Here is a 17,278-nt window from a genome sequence, read left to right as displayed (position 1 = left end):
ACATGCATACTCCCCTGCCTCTACTTTGGTGCGAAACTTGATCATGATACTTAAACAACATTCAGTTTCTATTTTGTTGATATTGTTCTTTTCTTTTCAGTTAATCAGTCAGTTTGGCAACTGGGTGGAGGATGGACTTAATAGGGGAGAGACTGGATGCAAGGATACTAATATGGAATTGTAATAGTAATAGTTGGAATAGTTGGAATATGAAATTGTAACTGTGACAGTCCAGGCAAGAGATGATATAGGTCTGAATTAAGGTACAGACTGTACAAATGGAAAGGGAAGGATGCAAATAAATAAATGAAAAAGCATTTATCCTGTATGCCAGGAAATGTGCTAATTTCTGGGGATACAAATACAAAATAGAAAGAGTCCTTGTTCTTGAGGAACTTACATGCAAATATGGGAAGATAACACATAAAAGGGAATGGTAGTCAGGGAAGGGAGCATCTAGGAAGACTCGGTTGCCAATTGACATGCCCTTTTTTTTTTTTTTTTTGGTGAGGCAATTTGGATTAAGTGACTTGCCCAGAGTCATACAGCTAGTAAGTGTTAAGTATCTGAGGCCAGATTTGAACTCAGGTCCTCCTGACTCCAAGGCCAGTACTCTATCCACTGTGCCACCTAGCTGCCCCGTGACATGCTTTTTTCCAGAAACAAAGAGGTGGAGAAAGCAAGTGGATACAACAACAAGATTTGTATAGCATGTACTATGTACCAGACACTCCGCTGAGTCCCTTGCAACTATCTCCTCTGATCGTCACAATAAACCTGGGAGGTTTTACATTTTACAGATGAGGAAACTGAGGCAAACAGACATGTCTAAGGTCACACAGCTAGTAATGTAGATGGCAAAATGGCCTCGGGGCGGGGAACCTGCTGCCTCAAGGCCACATGTGGCTTTCTAGGTTCTTGGGTGCGGTCTTTTGACTGAGTCCAAGTTTTACAGAACAAATCCTTTTACTAGGGAGATTTGTTCTGTGAATTTTGGAGTCAGTCAAAGGACTGCACTTAAGGATCTAGAGGGCCACACGTGACCTCGAGGCCACAGGTTCCCCATATCTGGCCTAGGTGAATACTTGGGACCCGAAGGGAATGGTGGATTAAATAGGCATTTTGGCATTCACTTGTCACCAATGAAGATGGGAGATGTGGTCTGTTGTGTGAGGAATAGCAAGCAGACAGTAGGGCTGTATCCCAGACTACCTAGAGGTGAGTAACGTGAAACAAATTTAAAGAAACAGGAAATAGCCAGGTTGTAAATACCTTTAGACGTCAGAAGACTTTATAACCAATTCTAGAGCTAAGAGGAAATAACTGGAGTTTAGTGAGTGGGGAGGTAAGAGGGTTGGATTTGTTCTTTACATTTTAATAGCAATGTGGAGGATAGATCAGAGCGAAGAGAGACTATAGGCAGAGAGACTAAATAGGAGGCTTATTGCAGTCATACAAAGGGAAAACAGCCTGATGAACACAGCATCAGTGCTACACTAGTGCTCCTGAAATGTTAGCAGGTGAAGAAAGGCATCGAGTAAAAGGTAGATTTTCAGTGGAAGAGTTAGGGAAACACTTGCACAGGATAAGAAAGTGTGGAGGAATTGTGATTTCCATTGACTAAGGGAGTCTCCACTTTGAAAAAACCACAGGTCCATTAAGGCTTAATCATCCTGTGAGGTGGATAATAAAATCATCCCCATTTTCCAGATGACAAAGTTGTGGCTCAATATGATTTTCCAAGGTCACATGGTTAAGCTAGTAGGTGGGAAGGCTGGGATTCAAATTCCCATCTTCTGAGGTCCGCATTGCCTCATATCTTCCCAGACGTTCAAACGTTACACTTATAGCATTCAACTATCTTCTAACCTAAAGAGCTTATTTTGTTATTTATAGAATATCTATTTTAGAATAACTCAAAACAATCATGCCAGCTGTTTCCCCTAGAAATTCTGAGTAAACATTTGGAGCATATCCAGAATATAATGCTTATTTCCTTTTCTTTTCTATACTCCACTGAATTTTGAGTTAAAAGGAAGAACTATTTAAAGTACAAAATCCTTTTTTAATACTTCAAGGATCTGTAATTTGCTCAGCATGGATATTACTTCCACTGAAATCAATGCCAAACCATCAATAATATAGCAGGTAATAGTTTGTGAATTTCTGTGGTTGAAAAACGTGGCACTCTATGGCCAACCTGATGATGAGCCAAGCTGGAGCTAGTATCAGGCAGATGTGGCTTTGCCTCAGGTACCAGCATATGATGGGATATATTTCTTCCCTTCACCCCTCACTCCCATAGATGGAAAACCAGCCCCTTGTCCAACTCACTCCCTTGCCTGATCCCCAGGCCATCACCTATCTAGGGTCCCAAAGCCTTCACACCCTTCTTGTTGAGCCTTTCTTACCATCACCATGTCCTGTCTTTGATTGTGTTGCCTGGTCGAGGGATCCAAATCATTTTGGGATATTCAGGATCAGTGTGGGGTATCAGCAGCAAAATGTCACATTCTGGATACCAGTGGTACCCTCTCCACAAATGTAAAGTCAACCCTGACCCTCCTTAGTTCCTATCCTCTTCTACCTTCTCTTTCTACTGTGCCCTCTGTAACCTTCCTCTATTGTTAATAAATGGCCTTTCATCCTAGAGCTCTTCCTCTAACATTCCTTCTATCTTCTGGTATTTACTGAAACCTAGCCTCCTTCTAGTGACAACAATATCTCTTTTCGCCATCTTCAAAGATGACTATTGTTTTCATATGCCCTAACACACAGACCAAGGAGGAAGCATTCAGAAGATCATATATTTAGGGCTAGAATAGACCTTGGAGATCATCAAGTCCAATCTTCTCATTTTACAGATTAAGAAACTGAGGTACAGAGAGATAAATTGCCTTGCCCAGAATCCTACTGTAAGTGCTTGAGGTGGAATTTGAACATAGGTCTTACTAATTCCAAGTCCAGTGTTCTATGATGTAATCATCATGCTGTTGGCAGATGACTTGCTCCTTTCTACTATATTTCAATCCTTTCTCTCTTACCATCACTCAGCAGCTATGTCCCCTGCTTTAAAGTATACTCCATTCTGACTGGTTCCTTTTTGTTGTCATCTGTGGACCCCCAGGTCACTCTCTTCTCCATTAAGTTTGGTAATAGGCTCACAGCCTTCTGTATCCCAAACCTGATCCATTCAAATACTCTGCGTTCTGCTTCTTCACTTCTCTCTCTCTCTCTTCTTTTTTGTTTTTTAGTATCAAGAAAAGTTTATTACAGAGAAAGTCCAGAGGATTTAGGCATTTCTGGCCAGAAGTGGGCTCCACCCCTCTTCAGGAGGAGAGAGCCCTGAATACAAAAGCGAGAGAGCTTTTATGCAGTTAGTTTTTGGCACAAAACCTCCCAGGCCTGGATTGGTCCATTCCTTCTTGGTTACATTCGTCCTGGAACACCTCTGGAATGCCCAGTTCCTGCCCTATGGTGCCGACAATTGTGCTATTGCCCACCCCCCCACCCCCGGCCTGAGAAGTTACCATGCATGAGGTTCACTAAGCTTCATCTTCACTTCTCTTGACAGGTCTCCAAGTTACCTCAACCATGCATAGGAAAGGACATACTTTAAGACATTTCCCCCACTCACCTGTTCAGATAACAGAATTCCTAGCTATGGCTTTGCTACTGAGCTTTTTCACACAAACCTAAGTTGGTCCTCAGATCATTTTCAGACAAACTGCTTTCTAACCACACCTCCCCCTTGTCAAGTGGATTTTTTTTTTTTTGGTATATCAAAATGTAAGCCTTTACATTTATAACTATTGACTTCCATCTTAGGTTTAGTCCAATGCTTTAGCCTTTCAAGATCTCTTTTTGGATGCTGACGTTATTCAGTGTATTAACTTCATTGTTACAGATGAGGACACTACCTTCCTACACAGGTAGTAAGTGATAGAAGTTGGTTTGAACCCAGGTCCTCTGATTCCCAAATTTGTGCTCGTTCCACTATTAAATGCCATCTTTCATGAAGGAACTCTGCAATGGTAAGCAGTACAATTGTGTGAAGGCATTTTGAATAGAGATTAGCCATTAAGACAGATCTTGGGCAAAGACATCAATGGTCAAAGTTGGCCACAATGCCTAGAGGAAATTAAGTATCCATGTGGCATTTAAAGGGTAATGCAAAAGAATTTTATTATCAAATAGGTACCAGTATCTCTATCTCATTCTTTAAAAGAAAAAGAAAGTCCATTTATTTCAAAACCAAGTCAGAACCCTGTTAGAACCCTGTACTGGGCCAATTAGCTCTTTGCACTTTATTTAGCCTTCTTGCTGTGGGTTGGATGAAAAACTTTTCCCAGTTTTCTTGGATATGTTAGAGTCTCAGGTTTCTTTCCCTTGCATTTGGGTTGATCCTTGACTATGTCTGACTCTCTAGACACCTTAGATTGGGAAGTGGAAGGCTTAATGCCCATATCTAACTTGCCATGGTTCTAAGCAACTCTCTTTGGTTCATCACTGGTCTCCTTAGCTACCCTCTAGCTTTATTATTTTTTATTTTAAATAGTATTTATTCCAATTTAACCATTTTTAACATTTAAAATTTTTTTTGAGTTCCAAATTCACTAACTCCTTCTTACCTCCCTTCCTTCCTTCCTGATATGGTAAGCAATTTGATATAAGTTATAGAGGTACAATAATGTAGAACATATTTCCATCTTAGTTATATTGTGAAAGAAAACACAGACCAAAAAAATCCCATGAAAAAGATGAAAAATGGTATGCTTCTATCTTCATTCAGACTCCATCAGTTCTTTCTCTGGAGATGGATAGCATTTTGTCATGGATCATTGTATTGCTGAGAATAGCTAAGTTATTCACAGTTGATCATTGTACCGTGTTGCTGTTACTGTGTACAATGTTCTCTCTGGTTCTGCTCACTTTGTATCATTTCATGTAAGTCTTTCCAGGTTTTCTGAAAACATCCTGCTTATCATTTCTTATGGTACAATAGTATTCTGTTACAGTCATATACCATAACTTGTTCAGTCATTCTCAAGTTAATAGGCACTCTTTCAATTTTCAATTCTTTGCCACTACAAAAAGAGTTGCTATAAATATTTTTGTACAAATAGATTCATTTCCTTTTTAAAATCTTTTTGGGATACAGACATAGTAGTGATATAACTGGATCAAAAGGTATGCAGAGATACATAGCCCTTTGGACATAGTTCCAAATTGCTTTCCAGAACGGTTGGATCAGTTCACAACTCCACCAACAGTGCATTAGGGATTTTCCCAACATTTCTCCAACATTTATCATTTTCCTTTTCTGTTATATTAGCCAATCTGATAGGTGTGAGGTAGTAACTCAGAGTTGTTTTAATTTGCATTTAGAGCATGTTTTCATGTGACTATAGATAGCTTTGATTTTTTTGTCTGAAAACTCCCTGTTTATATGCTTTGACCATTTATCAGTTGGGGAATGACTTGAATTCTTGTAAAATTGACTCAGTTCTCCATATATTTGAGAAATGAGGCCTTTATCAGAGACACTTTAAATTGTTTCCCAGCTTTCTGCTTTCCTTCAAATTTGGCTGCATTGGTTTTGTTTGTGCAAAAGCTTTTTAGTTTAATATAATCAAAATTATCTATTTTGCATTTCATAATGTTCTCTATCTTTTGTTTGGTCATAAATTCTTCCCTGATCCATAGATCTGACAAGTGAACTATTCCATGCTGCCCTAATTTGCCTATGTTATCATTCTTTATGTCTAAATCATGTACCAATTTTGACCTTATCTTGGGATATTATGTGAGATGTTGGTCTATACTTCGTTTATGCCAAACTGTTTTACAGTTTTCCCAGAAGTTTTTGTCCGATAGTGAGATCTTGTCCAAGATAACTTGGATCTTTGGGTTTATCAAATACTAGATTACTATGACCAATTACTACTGAGTCTTATATACCTAATCTATTTTACCGATCCACCACTCTATTCTTAGCCAGTACCAGATAGTTTTGATGATTACAACTTTATAATACAGTTTGAGATGTAAAGCTAGGCCACTTTCTTTCCTATTTGTTTTTATTAATTCCATTGATATTCTTGACCTTTTGTTCTTCCAGATGAATTTTATTGTTTTTTTTAGCTCAATAAAATAATTGTTGTATACTTTGGTTGGTATGGCACTGAATAAGTAAATTAATTTAGGTAGAATTGTCATCTTTATTATATTGGCTCAGCCTAACCATGAGCAATTAATATTTTTCTAATTGTTTAGATCTGACTTTTTTGTGTGAAAAGTATTTTTCAGTGATGTTCATATAATTCCTGAGTTTGTCTTAACAGGTAGGCTCCCAAATATTTTATATTGTCTACAGTTATTTTAAAAGGAATTTCTCTTTCTATGTCTTGCTGCTGAGCTTTGTTGATAATATATAAAAATAGTGATGATTTATGTGAATTTATTTTATATCCTGCAACTCTGGCAAAGTTGTTAATTATTTCAAGTAATTTTTTAGTTGATTCTCCAGGATTCTCTAAGTAGACCATCATATCATCTGCAAAGAGTGATAGTTTCATTTTCTCATTGTTGATTTTAATTCCTTCAAATCCTTTTTCTTCTCTTGTTGCTATAGCTAACATTTCGAGTACAATATTGAATAATAATGGTGATAATGGGCATCCTTGCTTCACCTCCAATCTTATTGAGAAGATTTTTTAGCTTATTCTCATTACACATAATGCTCACTGATGGTTTTAGATAGATACTGCTTATCATTTTAAGGAAATCTCCATTTATTCCTATTCTCTCTAGTGTTTTTAATAGTAATGGGTGCTGTATTTTGTCAAAAGCTTTTTTTGTCATTTTTTTTTGTTATTGATATGGTCACTTATGCTGATAGTTTTCCTAATATTGAACCAGCCCTACATCCCTGATATAAATCCCACCTGGTCATACTACATGATCCTTGTGATATATTGCTGCAATCTCCTCACTAGTATTTTATTTAAAAGTTTTGCATCACTTTCCTCTCTGAGCTCGGACCCCACAACTGACAACATGGCTAAACAAACCAAGAAGGTTGGAATTGTTGGTAAATATGGAACACGTTACGGTGCATCCTTCAGAAAAATGGTGAAGAAAATTGAAATTAGCCAGCATGCCAAGTATACCTGCTCCTTCTGTGACAAGACCAAAATGAAGAGACGGGCTGTGGGTATCTGGCATTGTGGATCCTGTGTGAAGACAATAGCTGGTGGTACATGGACCTACAATACCACCTCTGCAGTCGCACTCAAATCTGACATCAGAAGACTGAAGGAATTGAAAGACCAGTAAAATCTTCTTATCAAATATCTGTAGCCCATAGTCTAACAATAAATGGGTTAATTTATGGAATAAAAAAAAAGTTTTACATCAATATTCATTAGGGAAATTGGTCTGTAGTTTTCTTTCTCTGTTTTGGTTCTTCTTGGTTTAGGAATCAACATCATATTTGTGTCATAAAATGAATTTGGTAGAATTCTTCATCTATTTTCCCAGATAGTTTATATAGTATTAGAATTAATTGTTCTTTAAATATTTGGTAAAATTCACTTGTGAATCCATCTGGTTCTGGGGATTTGTTCTTGGAGAGCTCATTGATAGCTTGATTATTTTCTTTTTCTAAGATAGGGATATTTAAATATTCTATTTCCTCTTCTGTTAATCCGGGTAATATACATACACACATACATACATACATGCATACACACATACGTGTGTGTGTGTAAATATTCATTCATTTCCTTTAGATTGTTAGATTTCTTGGCACATAATTGGGCAAAATAGTTCCCAACAATTGCTTTAATTTCATCTTCATTTCATTCATCATTGGGTGGTGAATTCACCCTTTTCATTTTTGACACTGGCAGTTTGTTTTTCTTTTTTAAAAAATCAAATTAACCAATGTTATTTATTTGATTGGTTTTTCATAAAATCGCCTCCTAGTTTTATTTATTAGTTCAATGGTTTTCCTACTTTCAATTGTATTAATATCTACTTTGATTTTCAGAATTTAAAACTTGGTGTTTAACTGGGAATTTTTAATTTGTTCTTTTGCTAATTTTTTAGTTACATGTTCAATTCTTTGATCTGCTCTTTCTCTATTTTACTGATGTAAGTATTTAGAGTTATAAAATTTTCCTTTAGTACTGCTTTACCTGTCTCCCATAAATTTTGGTATTTTGTCTCATTGTCATTCTCTTTAATGAAGTTATTGATTGTTTCTATGATTTGTTCTTTGACGCATTCCTTAGGATTATTTAGTTTCTAATTACTTTTTAATCTATGTTTCCATGGCCCTTTATTGAATGTAATTTTTATTTCATTATTATCTGAAAAAGATGCATTTAATATTTCTGCTTTTCTGCATTTAGTTGTGAGATTTTTAATATCCTAATATACAATCAATTTTTGTGTAGGTGTCATGTACCACAGAGAAAAAGATACATTCCTTTCTATTCCCATTTAATTTTCTCTAGAGGTCTATTATATAGAACTTTTCTAAAATTGTACTGTTTTCCTTAACTTCTTTCTTGTTTATTTTTTGGTTGGATTTATCTACTTCAGAAAGGGGTAAGTTGAGGTCCTCCATTAGAATGGTTTTACTGTCTACTTCCTCTTATAACTCATTTAATTTTTCCTTTTAGAATTTGGAGGCTAGGCTGAGATTCTTAAAATCTGACCCACTTGCATTAGCAATACAAAGCTTAGATTCCTTAAGAGTCTGCCCAATATGATGGATGCTCTAATAAACCTTGTCTTTGGCTGAAAGAAGGCTTGGGTCGAATTTATTTGGGCAGGACCCATGTGTTGTGATTTTGGGGGTCCCAGCACCCTAACCCCCTAAACCTCAACATTTTGGTGGCCCAGAAGGGGAAACTGCCTAACCCCAAGATCTTCTCCAGCCAAGACTGGAAGGTATGTAAGCCTCCCTCCCCCCTTCTTTCTTGCCCTGCAGTTGGGGTTGCTCTCCAAGCACCTAGGAAGGATTTTTCAGCAGACAGTTACGAGGCTTGGCTCTCACCTCCTCCACAACATTTTTGGCTCTAGTACCTTTTGGTTTTGAGTCCCCCTTAGCCATTCCCACTTTGTTAGCATTCTTAGCCTCCTCAGTAAGCTTCCTTTTTGGTTGAAGCCTCTACAGGAATCTTCTTGTTGGTTGCGGGAACCTTCTAGAGCAGACAGTGTCACAAATGCCAAGCACTAGGACATGGTGCTCACCTGCACGGGAAAAAAGTTCTGGAATACATCTTGCTAGACTCCTTGTTTGGAGACTCTCATATCAGGGGCTTGAATCATCTCTGGTGATGAGCCAAGGTAGTGGGGGAGTTTGGAAAGAACAGCAGGTTCATATAAAATTGACTCCAGAGCAGATGTTTGAGGTCACATAAAACCTAATTAAGTGTGAAACTCCAGCAACACCCCCAGCTTTCTGAGCCTTGCTGGGAAGTCAAGTGCTAAAAGTTCAGCATTGGGAAAGGTCCGAGAGAAGTTCTTGGGAAGAGTTTAGGGAGTTTCATATATCTTGAATAGTTGGTTATTATGGCAGGAAATAAATTTTTCAGCAGAAGAGAAGCAAATAGAGTCATAACATTTTAGAATTGGAAGTAACCTTTTGTAATAGTTTTTAAAAGTTGTATAGATTAATTAGCTCAGCTTCCTTCTTTTGCAGATGAAGAAACTGAGGCTCAGAGAGATAAGTGACTTGCCTGAAATCATACAGCTGGTTAATGTCAAAGCCAAGACTAGAACCCAGTTCTGATGAAACTCATCCCAAATCTCACTTTCAGTAATGAATCTAGTTCCCAAAGCTAGGCTGCTTACATTCCCCTCCCTGAGCTTCTAGGGGTGGGGTGAAGGGTAATTCTCTAATGCCTTTGGCTCAAGCCCTACCAGTTTATGTTCTCCTCAGCATTAATGGTTGAGAATTAATTTAGTCAGCCAGCTGTAAGTAGCTTTGGAAAGTAGTATTTACTAAGGTGGTACATTAAGAAATAGTTGGTACAAAACACTCCCCTAAATGCCTGTGACATACTCTTTCAATGCATACAGAATTGAGGGAGAGTGAGTTCAAGTTTAGAGAACACATGTGGTCAAGGGGTAACTCATAAATCCTGGATGCTAAAACCCATTTCTCCCATTTGTGGGAGGCTCAAGAAGTTACCTTTACATATGATGTAGTCTCTGTGCTAAATTCCTTATTGATCTGGGGGTCTGTGAGTTTCAGTTCCTCCAAGGAGGTACGATCTAAGGAGAGGTGTGGTCAGTGATCTTCTGGACCATGCTCTGGTCTGTGAGTGACCACAAGCACTCATTCCCACTTTGGAACTGTGACCAGGGTCCCTGCTCCTGCTGGTCCTCCTAGTCCAGTCTGTCCTTGACTTCTCATGATGCAGACATTGTTGCCAGCTGATCTAGGGACATCCTGAAGGACAGAGTTGAGAAGATGGGAACCATTGTTTCTCTGGGGGGGAGGGTGTTATAATGATAGGACACAAATGGGAAGACGGGAGGTCCACAAATATTCAGTCCCTTTGAAGTTGGAAGGTCCTCCTCTGGTTAAAGGGAGTAGGAAAGAAGAAGACTTGGCCAAAATCAAAATTAAGATCTCTCCTTTTTTTTTTTAAACCTAGGCAGTTTCTTTGGGGTGGGTGAGGTTCATCTAGAACTCTACACTCACTCCAATTTATGATATTTTCCCCCATCTTAACTTGATGGATAATTTATAGAAGAATGCCGAGATGTGATCAAGTTTCTTTGGTCTATCTGAACTTTCATACTTTTTTTTCCCTTGAACTTTTATACTTAATCTGAATTCTTTTTATTGGCTGATTGAGACATTTTCTTACCTAGTTAAGGTATCTAAACTAAAATGAGGCAGGATGGTTTTGACCCAACCCTTGCACTACTATATCATGCAGCCTCCCTTTCATACACTTATTTGTTTTTTAAAAATATTTATTTTAAAAATTAATAGTATTTTATTTTTTCCAATTACATGTAAAGACAATTTTCAACATTCTTTTTTTTTTTTTTTTTTTTTGGCAATTGGGGTTAGGTGACTTGCCCAGGGTCACACAGCTAGTAAGTGTCAAGTGCTTGGTCTGAGGCCAGATTTGAACTCAGGTCCTCCTGACTTCAGGGCCAGTGCTCTATCTACTGTGCCACCTAACTTCCCCTTTCAACATTCATTTTTTCTTTTTTTATTAAGTTAATTTATTTTTAGTTTTCAACATTCACTTCCATAAGATTTTGAATTTTAAATTTTCTCCCCCTTCCTCCCCTCCCCTCTCCTAAGGATGGCATGCAATCTAATATAGGCAATACATGTACAATCATCTTAAATATTTTTTCCACATTAGTCATGTTGTGATAGAAGAATCAGAACAAAAGGGAGAAACCATGAGAAAGAAGAAATAAAACAAAACAACAAAAGAAAAGGAGAACAAATAGTATACTTCCATCTGTATTCAGACTCCAAAGTTCTTTCTCTCAATGTGGATAGCATTTTCCTCATGAGTCTTTTGGAGTTGTCTTAGATCCTTGCATTGATGAGAAGAGCTAAGTCAATTGAAGTCATTTTTATTATATTAGCTCAGCCTATCCATGCGCAATTGCTATTTTTCCAATTGTTTAGAACTGACTTTATTTGTGTGAAAAGTGTTTTGTGTATTCATATAGTTCCTGGGTTTGTTTTGGTAGATAGACTCTCAAGTATTTTATATTGTCTACAGTTATTTTATTTTATTTTGGGGGGTGAGGCAAGCAGGGTTAAATGACTTGCCTACGGTCACACAGCTAGCAAGTTTCATGTGTCTAAGGTTGGATTTGAACGCAGGTCCTCCTGACTCCAGAGCCAGCGCTCTATCCATGTGCTACTTAGCTGCCCCAATCTACAGATATTTTAAATGGAATTTCTCTTTCTATCTCTTGCTGCTGGACGTTGTGTTGGGAATGTATAGAAATAGTGATGATTTATATGGGTTTATTTTATATCCTGTAATTTTGCTAAAGTTGTTAATTATTTCAAGTATTTTTTAATTGATTCAGCATAAAGAAGTTGCTTTGGAGCCAGGAAAATTCAGGTTCAAGTTTTTCCTGTGATATATACCAGCTTTGTGACCCACAGCAAGTTATTTAATCTTAAAGTTTTCTAAGTGACTTTGTAAGATTATAAATTACAGGGGGCAGCTAGGTGGTGCAGTGGATAGAGCTCCAGCCTTGGAGTCAGGAGGGCCTGAGTTCAAATCTGGCCTCAGACACATGACACTTACTAGCTGTGTGACCCTGGGCAAGTCATTTAACCCTGATTGCCTCACCAAAAAGGCAAAAAAATAAAAATAAAAAAAGATTATAAATTACTGAGAAGGTGATAATCTGCATTAGTAGAATTTCTTCACCTGGGAGTTGCCTATATCAATGAAATCACAGGCCCAGTACCCATCCCACATGCTAGTGACTTGAAACTGACTATAGCCATGGATCTCTGTCTCTTGCCTAGGGACAAAATGATTCTACTACATGTGGGTCTCTTTCTCTACTACTTTAGAACAGAGGTGTCATACATGCCACTGATGAGCATTTCTGATTGTGGCCTGAACCAGATTAGGTTTTAATTGTGAAATATTTAACAAAAATAACTAAAAATACCACAGAATATAGATAATGTTAATATGTGTTTTTCTAAGTTAATCTACAGCCTGCAGGGATCCTTATATACAGTTTAGTGGCCCTTGTTTCTATTTGAGTTTGACTCTACTACTGTATAAGTTTTAAAATAAATTAACAAAACCCATCATTGTAAGATTCTCTCACCCCTAGAGCTCTGAAGCACCCAGGGAAGAATCAAAACCTGATCACCAGGACAGGGCCTAGTCTCCTGACTTATTTTGAGTTCTATGTATCCCAGATAGTAAGTGGCACCCTCCATATCCCCCTTTCCCAGTAAGAAGTATAAATATACAGACAAGTAGTAAAAGTGTTTGTGGTTGATCATGGATGATATGGATTTCATATGAAACAAAATCAGGCTAAAAAAAGAGCTTAAAGAAATAGTAATAGTAGATTGCATGCTGTCTTGGGGAGGGAGGCAGGGAGGGAGAGGGAGAAAATTTAAAACTCTAAGCTTATGGAAATAAATGTTGAAAACTAAAAATAAATTAATAATAATAATAAAAAGAAATAGTAAAGAAAGTCATGTAGAAGCACAGATGCCTAGCAAGGAAGTTAGAAAGGGTACAGTTTTCCTGAGTTCTACACTTGTCGTTTCAATCTAAGTTCTTTGACCCACATAGTGGGGCATGTGTCCTGAAGCCAGACTTTTGCAGTGCACAGTCCTGGAGCACAAACCAAAAGATTCCCAAAAGGACCTGATTTCTATGGTGCTACTACTGGTGTTCCCTTTTTTTGTGCTCGCTCCATCTCACACTCTGTATCTCTCAGACTGCTCTGTCTCTGTTCTCTCCCAAAGTGACTAAAAGAACTCCTCCTCAGGCAGAAATCCAGTCCCTTAGATCAGATCTCTGAATGGTCCAATCTCTGCCTGGGCTGGGGCAGAAATGTTGTTCCTCCAGCAACTCCCATGATTCTTTACCCTAAGGGGGAGTCAGAATTATCTGAATAGAAACCAGTCCAAGCATTTTTTTTTAAGGCAATTGGGGTTAAGTGACTTGCCAAGGGTCACACAACTAGTAAATGTCAAGTGTTTGGTCTGAGGCTGGATTTGAACTCAGGTCCTCCTGACTTCAGGGCCGGTGCTCTATCCACTGTGCCACCTGCTGCCCCTAGTCCAAGCATTTCTGAATGAATACCTTGTTACCTACTGATTAGAAGTAGTACAGATATGTGGGAGCATAGGTCTTTTAAAGAAGAGTCTTTTAAAATATCGTTTGGTAGAATATTACAAAATTCTACTATCATGAAAGAATTTGGATTCTCCATACTACAGTATATCAGAATGGATTGGACTTATTTTACTACAAAGTACCTTTTTTTTTTTAAATACCTGGTATATTCTTTCGGCACTTGTAGATGGGTGGAATTATTTGTTGTTCTAGGGTCTATTTTAGACTTCAACTTGTGTTTGGTCTAAATGACACCCTAACATAAAAAACAACAACAACAACACATTAATCCCATCTTATTCATCCAATCCATTTCATTCCTTCTCCCTTTCAGTACATTCTATTCCATCTCTTTATCTATCCATCATCCCATCCATTCTATCCCATCCATCCATCCATCCCTTCCTATTTATTTCATTCATCCAGCCATCTTTCCTTCCCTATATGTGCTTGCTGAATTTCAAATTGGTCTATTCTTTGGATCTGGTTCCTTGTATAAATTACTAACATTTTGGTTTGAGATTTTCAAAAGTTACACATACATTTTAGATATTAGAACTCTTCTCTTTCATTCCTTTTAGTTGGAATTCTTCTATTTTCTTCCCTAGGAAACTACAGAAAAGGGAAGAGGAGAAAAGTAAGTTATTTTGTCTATATATGATTGTGAGGTGATTTGTGCAGACTAAGAAAAAAAAGCAATTGGCCTTTACAGAAAGCTTCAGTAACCACACCTTTACTTTTCCTTCCATGCAAGTTAGTTGTGGTTCCTTTTTAAAATGTGGACTTCTGTGTACATTAAACACCTGCACCTCTTGAATTTTGTTCAAGATTCCTAATCAGAAAGGGAATTTGTTTCTAGTGCTCAGATTCATTTCTGGACCCGTAGAGCCTAATCCTTCAGGGATTTGGCCACATTAATACTGTCTGGCTGCCTGCCATCTGCTTGGCGTACTTGCTTCAGAGGCTGTGTTCCCCAGGCCATACAGAATAGGTCTTTGTACAGCTTTCTATGTCAGTGTGAAAAGGTCCCTTCAAAGAGATCTGTGGTTGTCTATTCAGAGCGACACACAAAGGGAAGAGTTGTAAACATTCTGATATATAATGTTTGTCTTATTAACAAATCAACAATTATCTTTAAAAATGATTGCATTCTGGTGCATTCTTCTTACTGACCCTTGAGAGGGTTCTCATATTGCTAAATGTACCAAACTATCTAAATACTTTAGGCACAGTAACACAACTGACAACATCTGGGGAATTCCAGGTCAAGAATGAAATGGGAGTGATTTTATCTGGGACAAGAGGAAGCAACAGAGCAATAGAAGCAATGAGATTTCACAAATTTTAAACGGAGCCAGCTGCCAGGCTCTAGTAATTTTGCCTACCATGTTCCTTTAATTTATTCTCTAGATGAAAATGAGAGTTAATCTTTAGAAGTGTGTGTGTGTGTCTATGCTAGTATGTATATCCTTTTTTCAACTTTCTTTTGAGATTTTTAAGACCAAATGGTAAGTCCGCTCTATTTCATGGCTAATTCTGACAGATTTAGTAAATTGGACATCCACAGAGGCAGCACCTTATGTGAAATCAGTTACATTGTACCCTGTGAATTCTTTCACAAAGGCAACATGCAGAAAAGAATCATGGGGTGGTGGGAAGGATAGGTCACATTTCTCAATATTTTAGATCATCTACACTTACCTCATAGGGCTAGCATGAGAAAAGCACTTTGTAAATAATTTTTAAGGCACTCTATTTCAATTATTGTTGTTCATCTTTTGTTTTCAAAAAGGACCAATAACATCATGGAGTGATGGGTAAATTGGATTTAAGTGAGGCAGCGTTGCACAAAGTCATCAGCCTCACTCTCTCTCTTTCAGAGTAATCAAAGTCCAGTGGCAGCACAAAAATCAAGATGACTGGTGATGGCCCAGGATGCAGTGGATGACCTTGGATGCCTGACCTAGTTCTAAGCGCTCCCCCGAACCTGCTTCAGCCACTTTCATGGCTGTGGGAACTCTGTATCAATAGGCAAGGGTGGATAGGAAACCTTGGAATAAGAAAGACCTGGGTTCAGGTCTTGCCTCTGATCTATACTGGCCAAGTGATTCTGAACACGTCTTGGATTTTCTATGCCCCCAGGCAACTCTCTAACGCTCAGAGGTGCAGACAGAATTCATTAGTAGTTTCTCACTAATAAAATCATAGGTCTAGCTGTTCCCCCTACTTACTACAGACTCTCCACCCTCCCCACCCCACATCACCCCCTTGCCTTCCCCAAAGGACTATATTAATGTACTGACCTCACTAGTCCATGTATTGGGGGATAGTGGTTATAGAGGGCCTGCCTCAGGGTCAGAAAGACCCCGTTCAAGTTCTGGCTGTGTGACCATATTTGTTTAACCTTTCTGTGGCCTCAGACAGCTCTCTTAGACTACAGATCAGAGGAGCAACTGATCTGTATCTGTGGAGGGAGTTCCCCCCGGAGTCCCTTATGCCAATAAAATCATAAATGCAGTCTAGGTGGTAAAATTATTATAAATCATAGACAATGTGTATTGCATCTGAAAACTTGTAATCTCATTTCCCCAAAACGTGAACAGTGATCTTGGAAGCTGTAGCAACAATAAATGAATAAGTATTTATTAAGTGCCTACTATGTGCGAGGCTCTGTGTTAAGTGCTATATGTAAATTTTCCATTGGTTATAGTGTTTTAACATAGCCATTGATCTTAACATCTTTCTTAACTACAGTTATCCCCAACTAGAAACTATTTCACATTTTCTTGCTATGAATTTTAGAAGGCTTGAGTTTTTCCAAGTCTAAAACAAGCATCAAAAGTTCTTAATCTGCCATATTAGTTTGCAGCTAAAACTTAGTTAGTGAAAAAAGTTTGACTTACAGAATATTTTTAAAGGAATATTGTTATTTTCAAGTGATGGTAACCCATGAAGGCTAACAAATTGGTATCAATGAGCAATTCTGTTTTCCTGCTCTAATGAAGAGCTAAGATATAATTATCAAATGTTGTAAAAATAGTTTGTTTTTTAAATAGGTTAAATGTTCTACTTGAAAATCTTGGGCACAATGAATGATAAGTCAATCTTTTTCCTTGTAATGAAAAGGAAATTTTAGGCTAGTCTAGATTGAGCTGAATTACTGTCAATTTCAAAGTTAATAGACTTCATTAATAGTGCTTTCTTATGGGGCAGCTAGGTGGCACAGTGGATGATAGAGTAACTGGCCTTGGAGTCAAGAGGACCTTAGTTCAAATCCTGACTCAGACACTTACTATCTGTGACTAGACAAGTGACTTAACCCTGATTGCCTCCAAAAACATAGGGGTGTGTGTGTGTGTGTGTGTGTGTGTGTGTGTGTGTGTGTGTGTGTG

At 37.9% G+C, this 17,278-nt stretch overlaps 1 protein-coding gene across 1 annotated transcript; it reads left to right on the top strand.

The window, feature by feature from the left end:
• The first annotated feature begins 7,059 nt into the window (after positions 1-7,059).
• LOC114031920 (putative 60S ribosomal protein L37a) lies at positions 7,060-7,402 on the top strand. Its single transcript, XM_027847128.1, has one exon. It carries the CDS (start codon positions 7,060-7,062, stop codon positions 7,336-7,338), a length of 279 nt encoding a protein of 92 aa, XP_027702929.1. The 3' UTR covers positions 7,339-7,402.
• The last annotated feature ends 9,876 nt before the right edge of the window (positions 7,403-17,278 follow it).

This window comes from Vombatus ursinus, unplaced genomic scaffold (assembly GCF_900497805.2).
Source record: "Vombatus ursinus unplaced genomic scaffold, bare-nosed wombat genome assembly UNPS02015255.1, whole genome shotgun sequence".
NCBI lineage: Eukaryota > Metazoa > Chordata > Mammalia > Diprotodontia > Vombatidae > Vombatus > Vombatus ursinus.
Note: the sequence above shows the minus strand (reverse complement) of the source record. Positions and strands in the feature narration are given on the sequence as shown.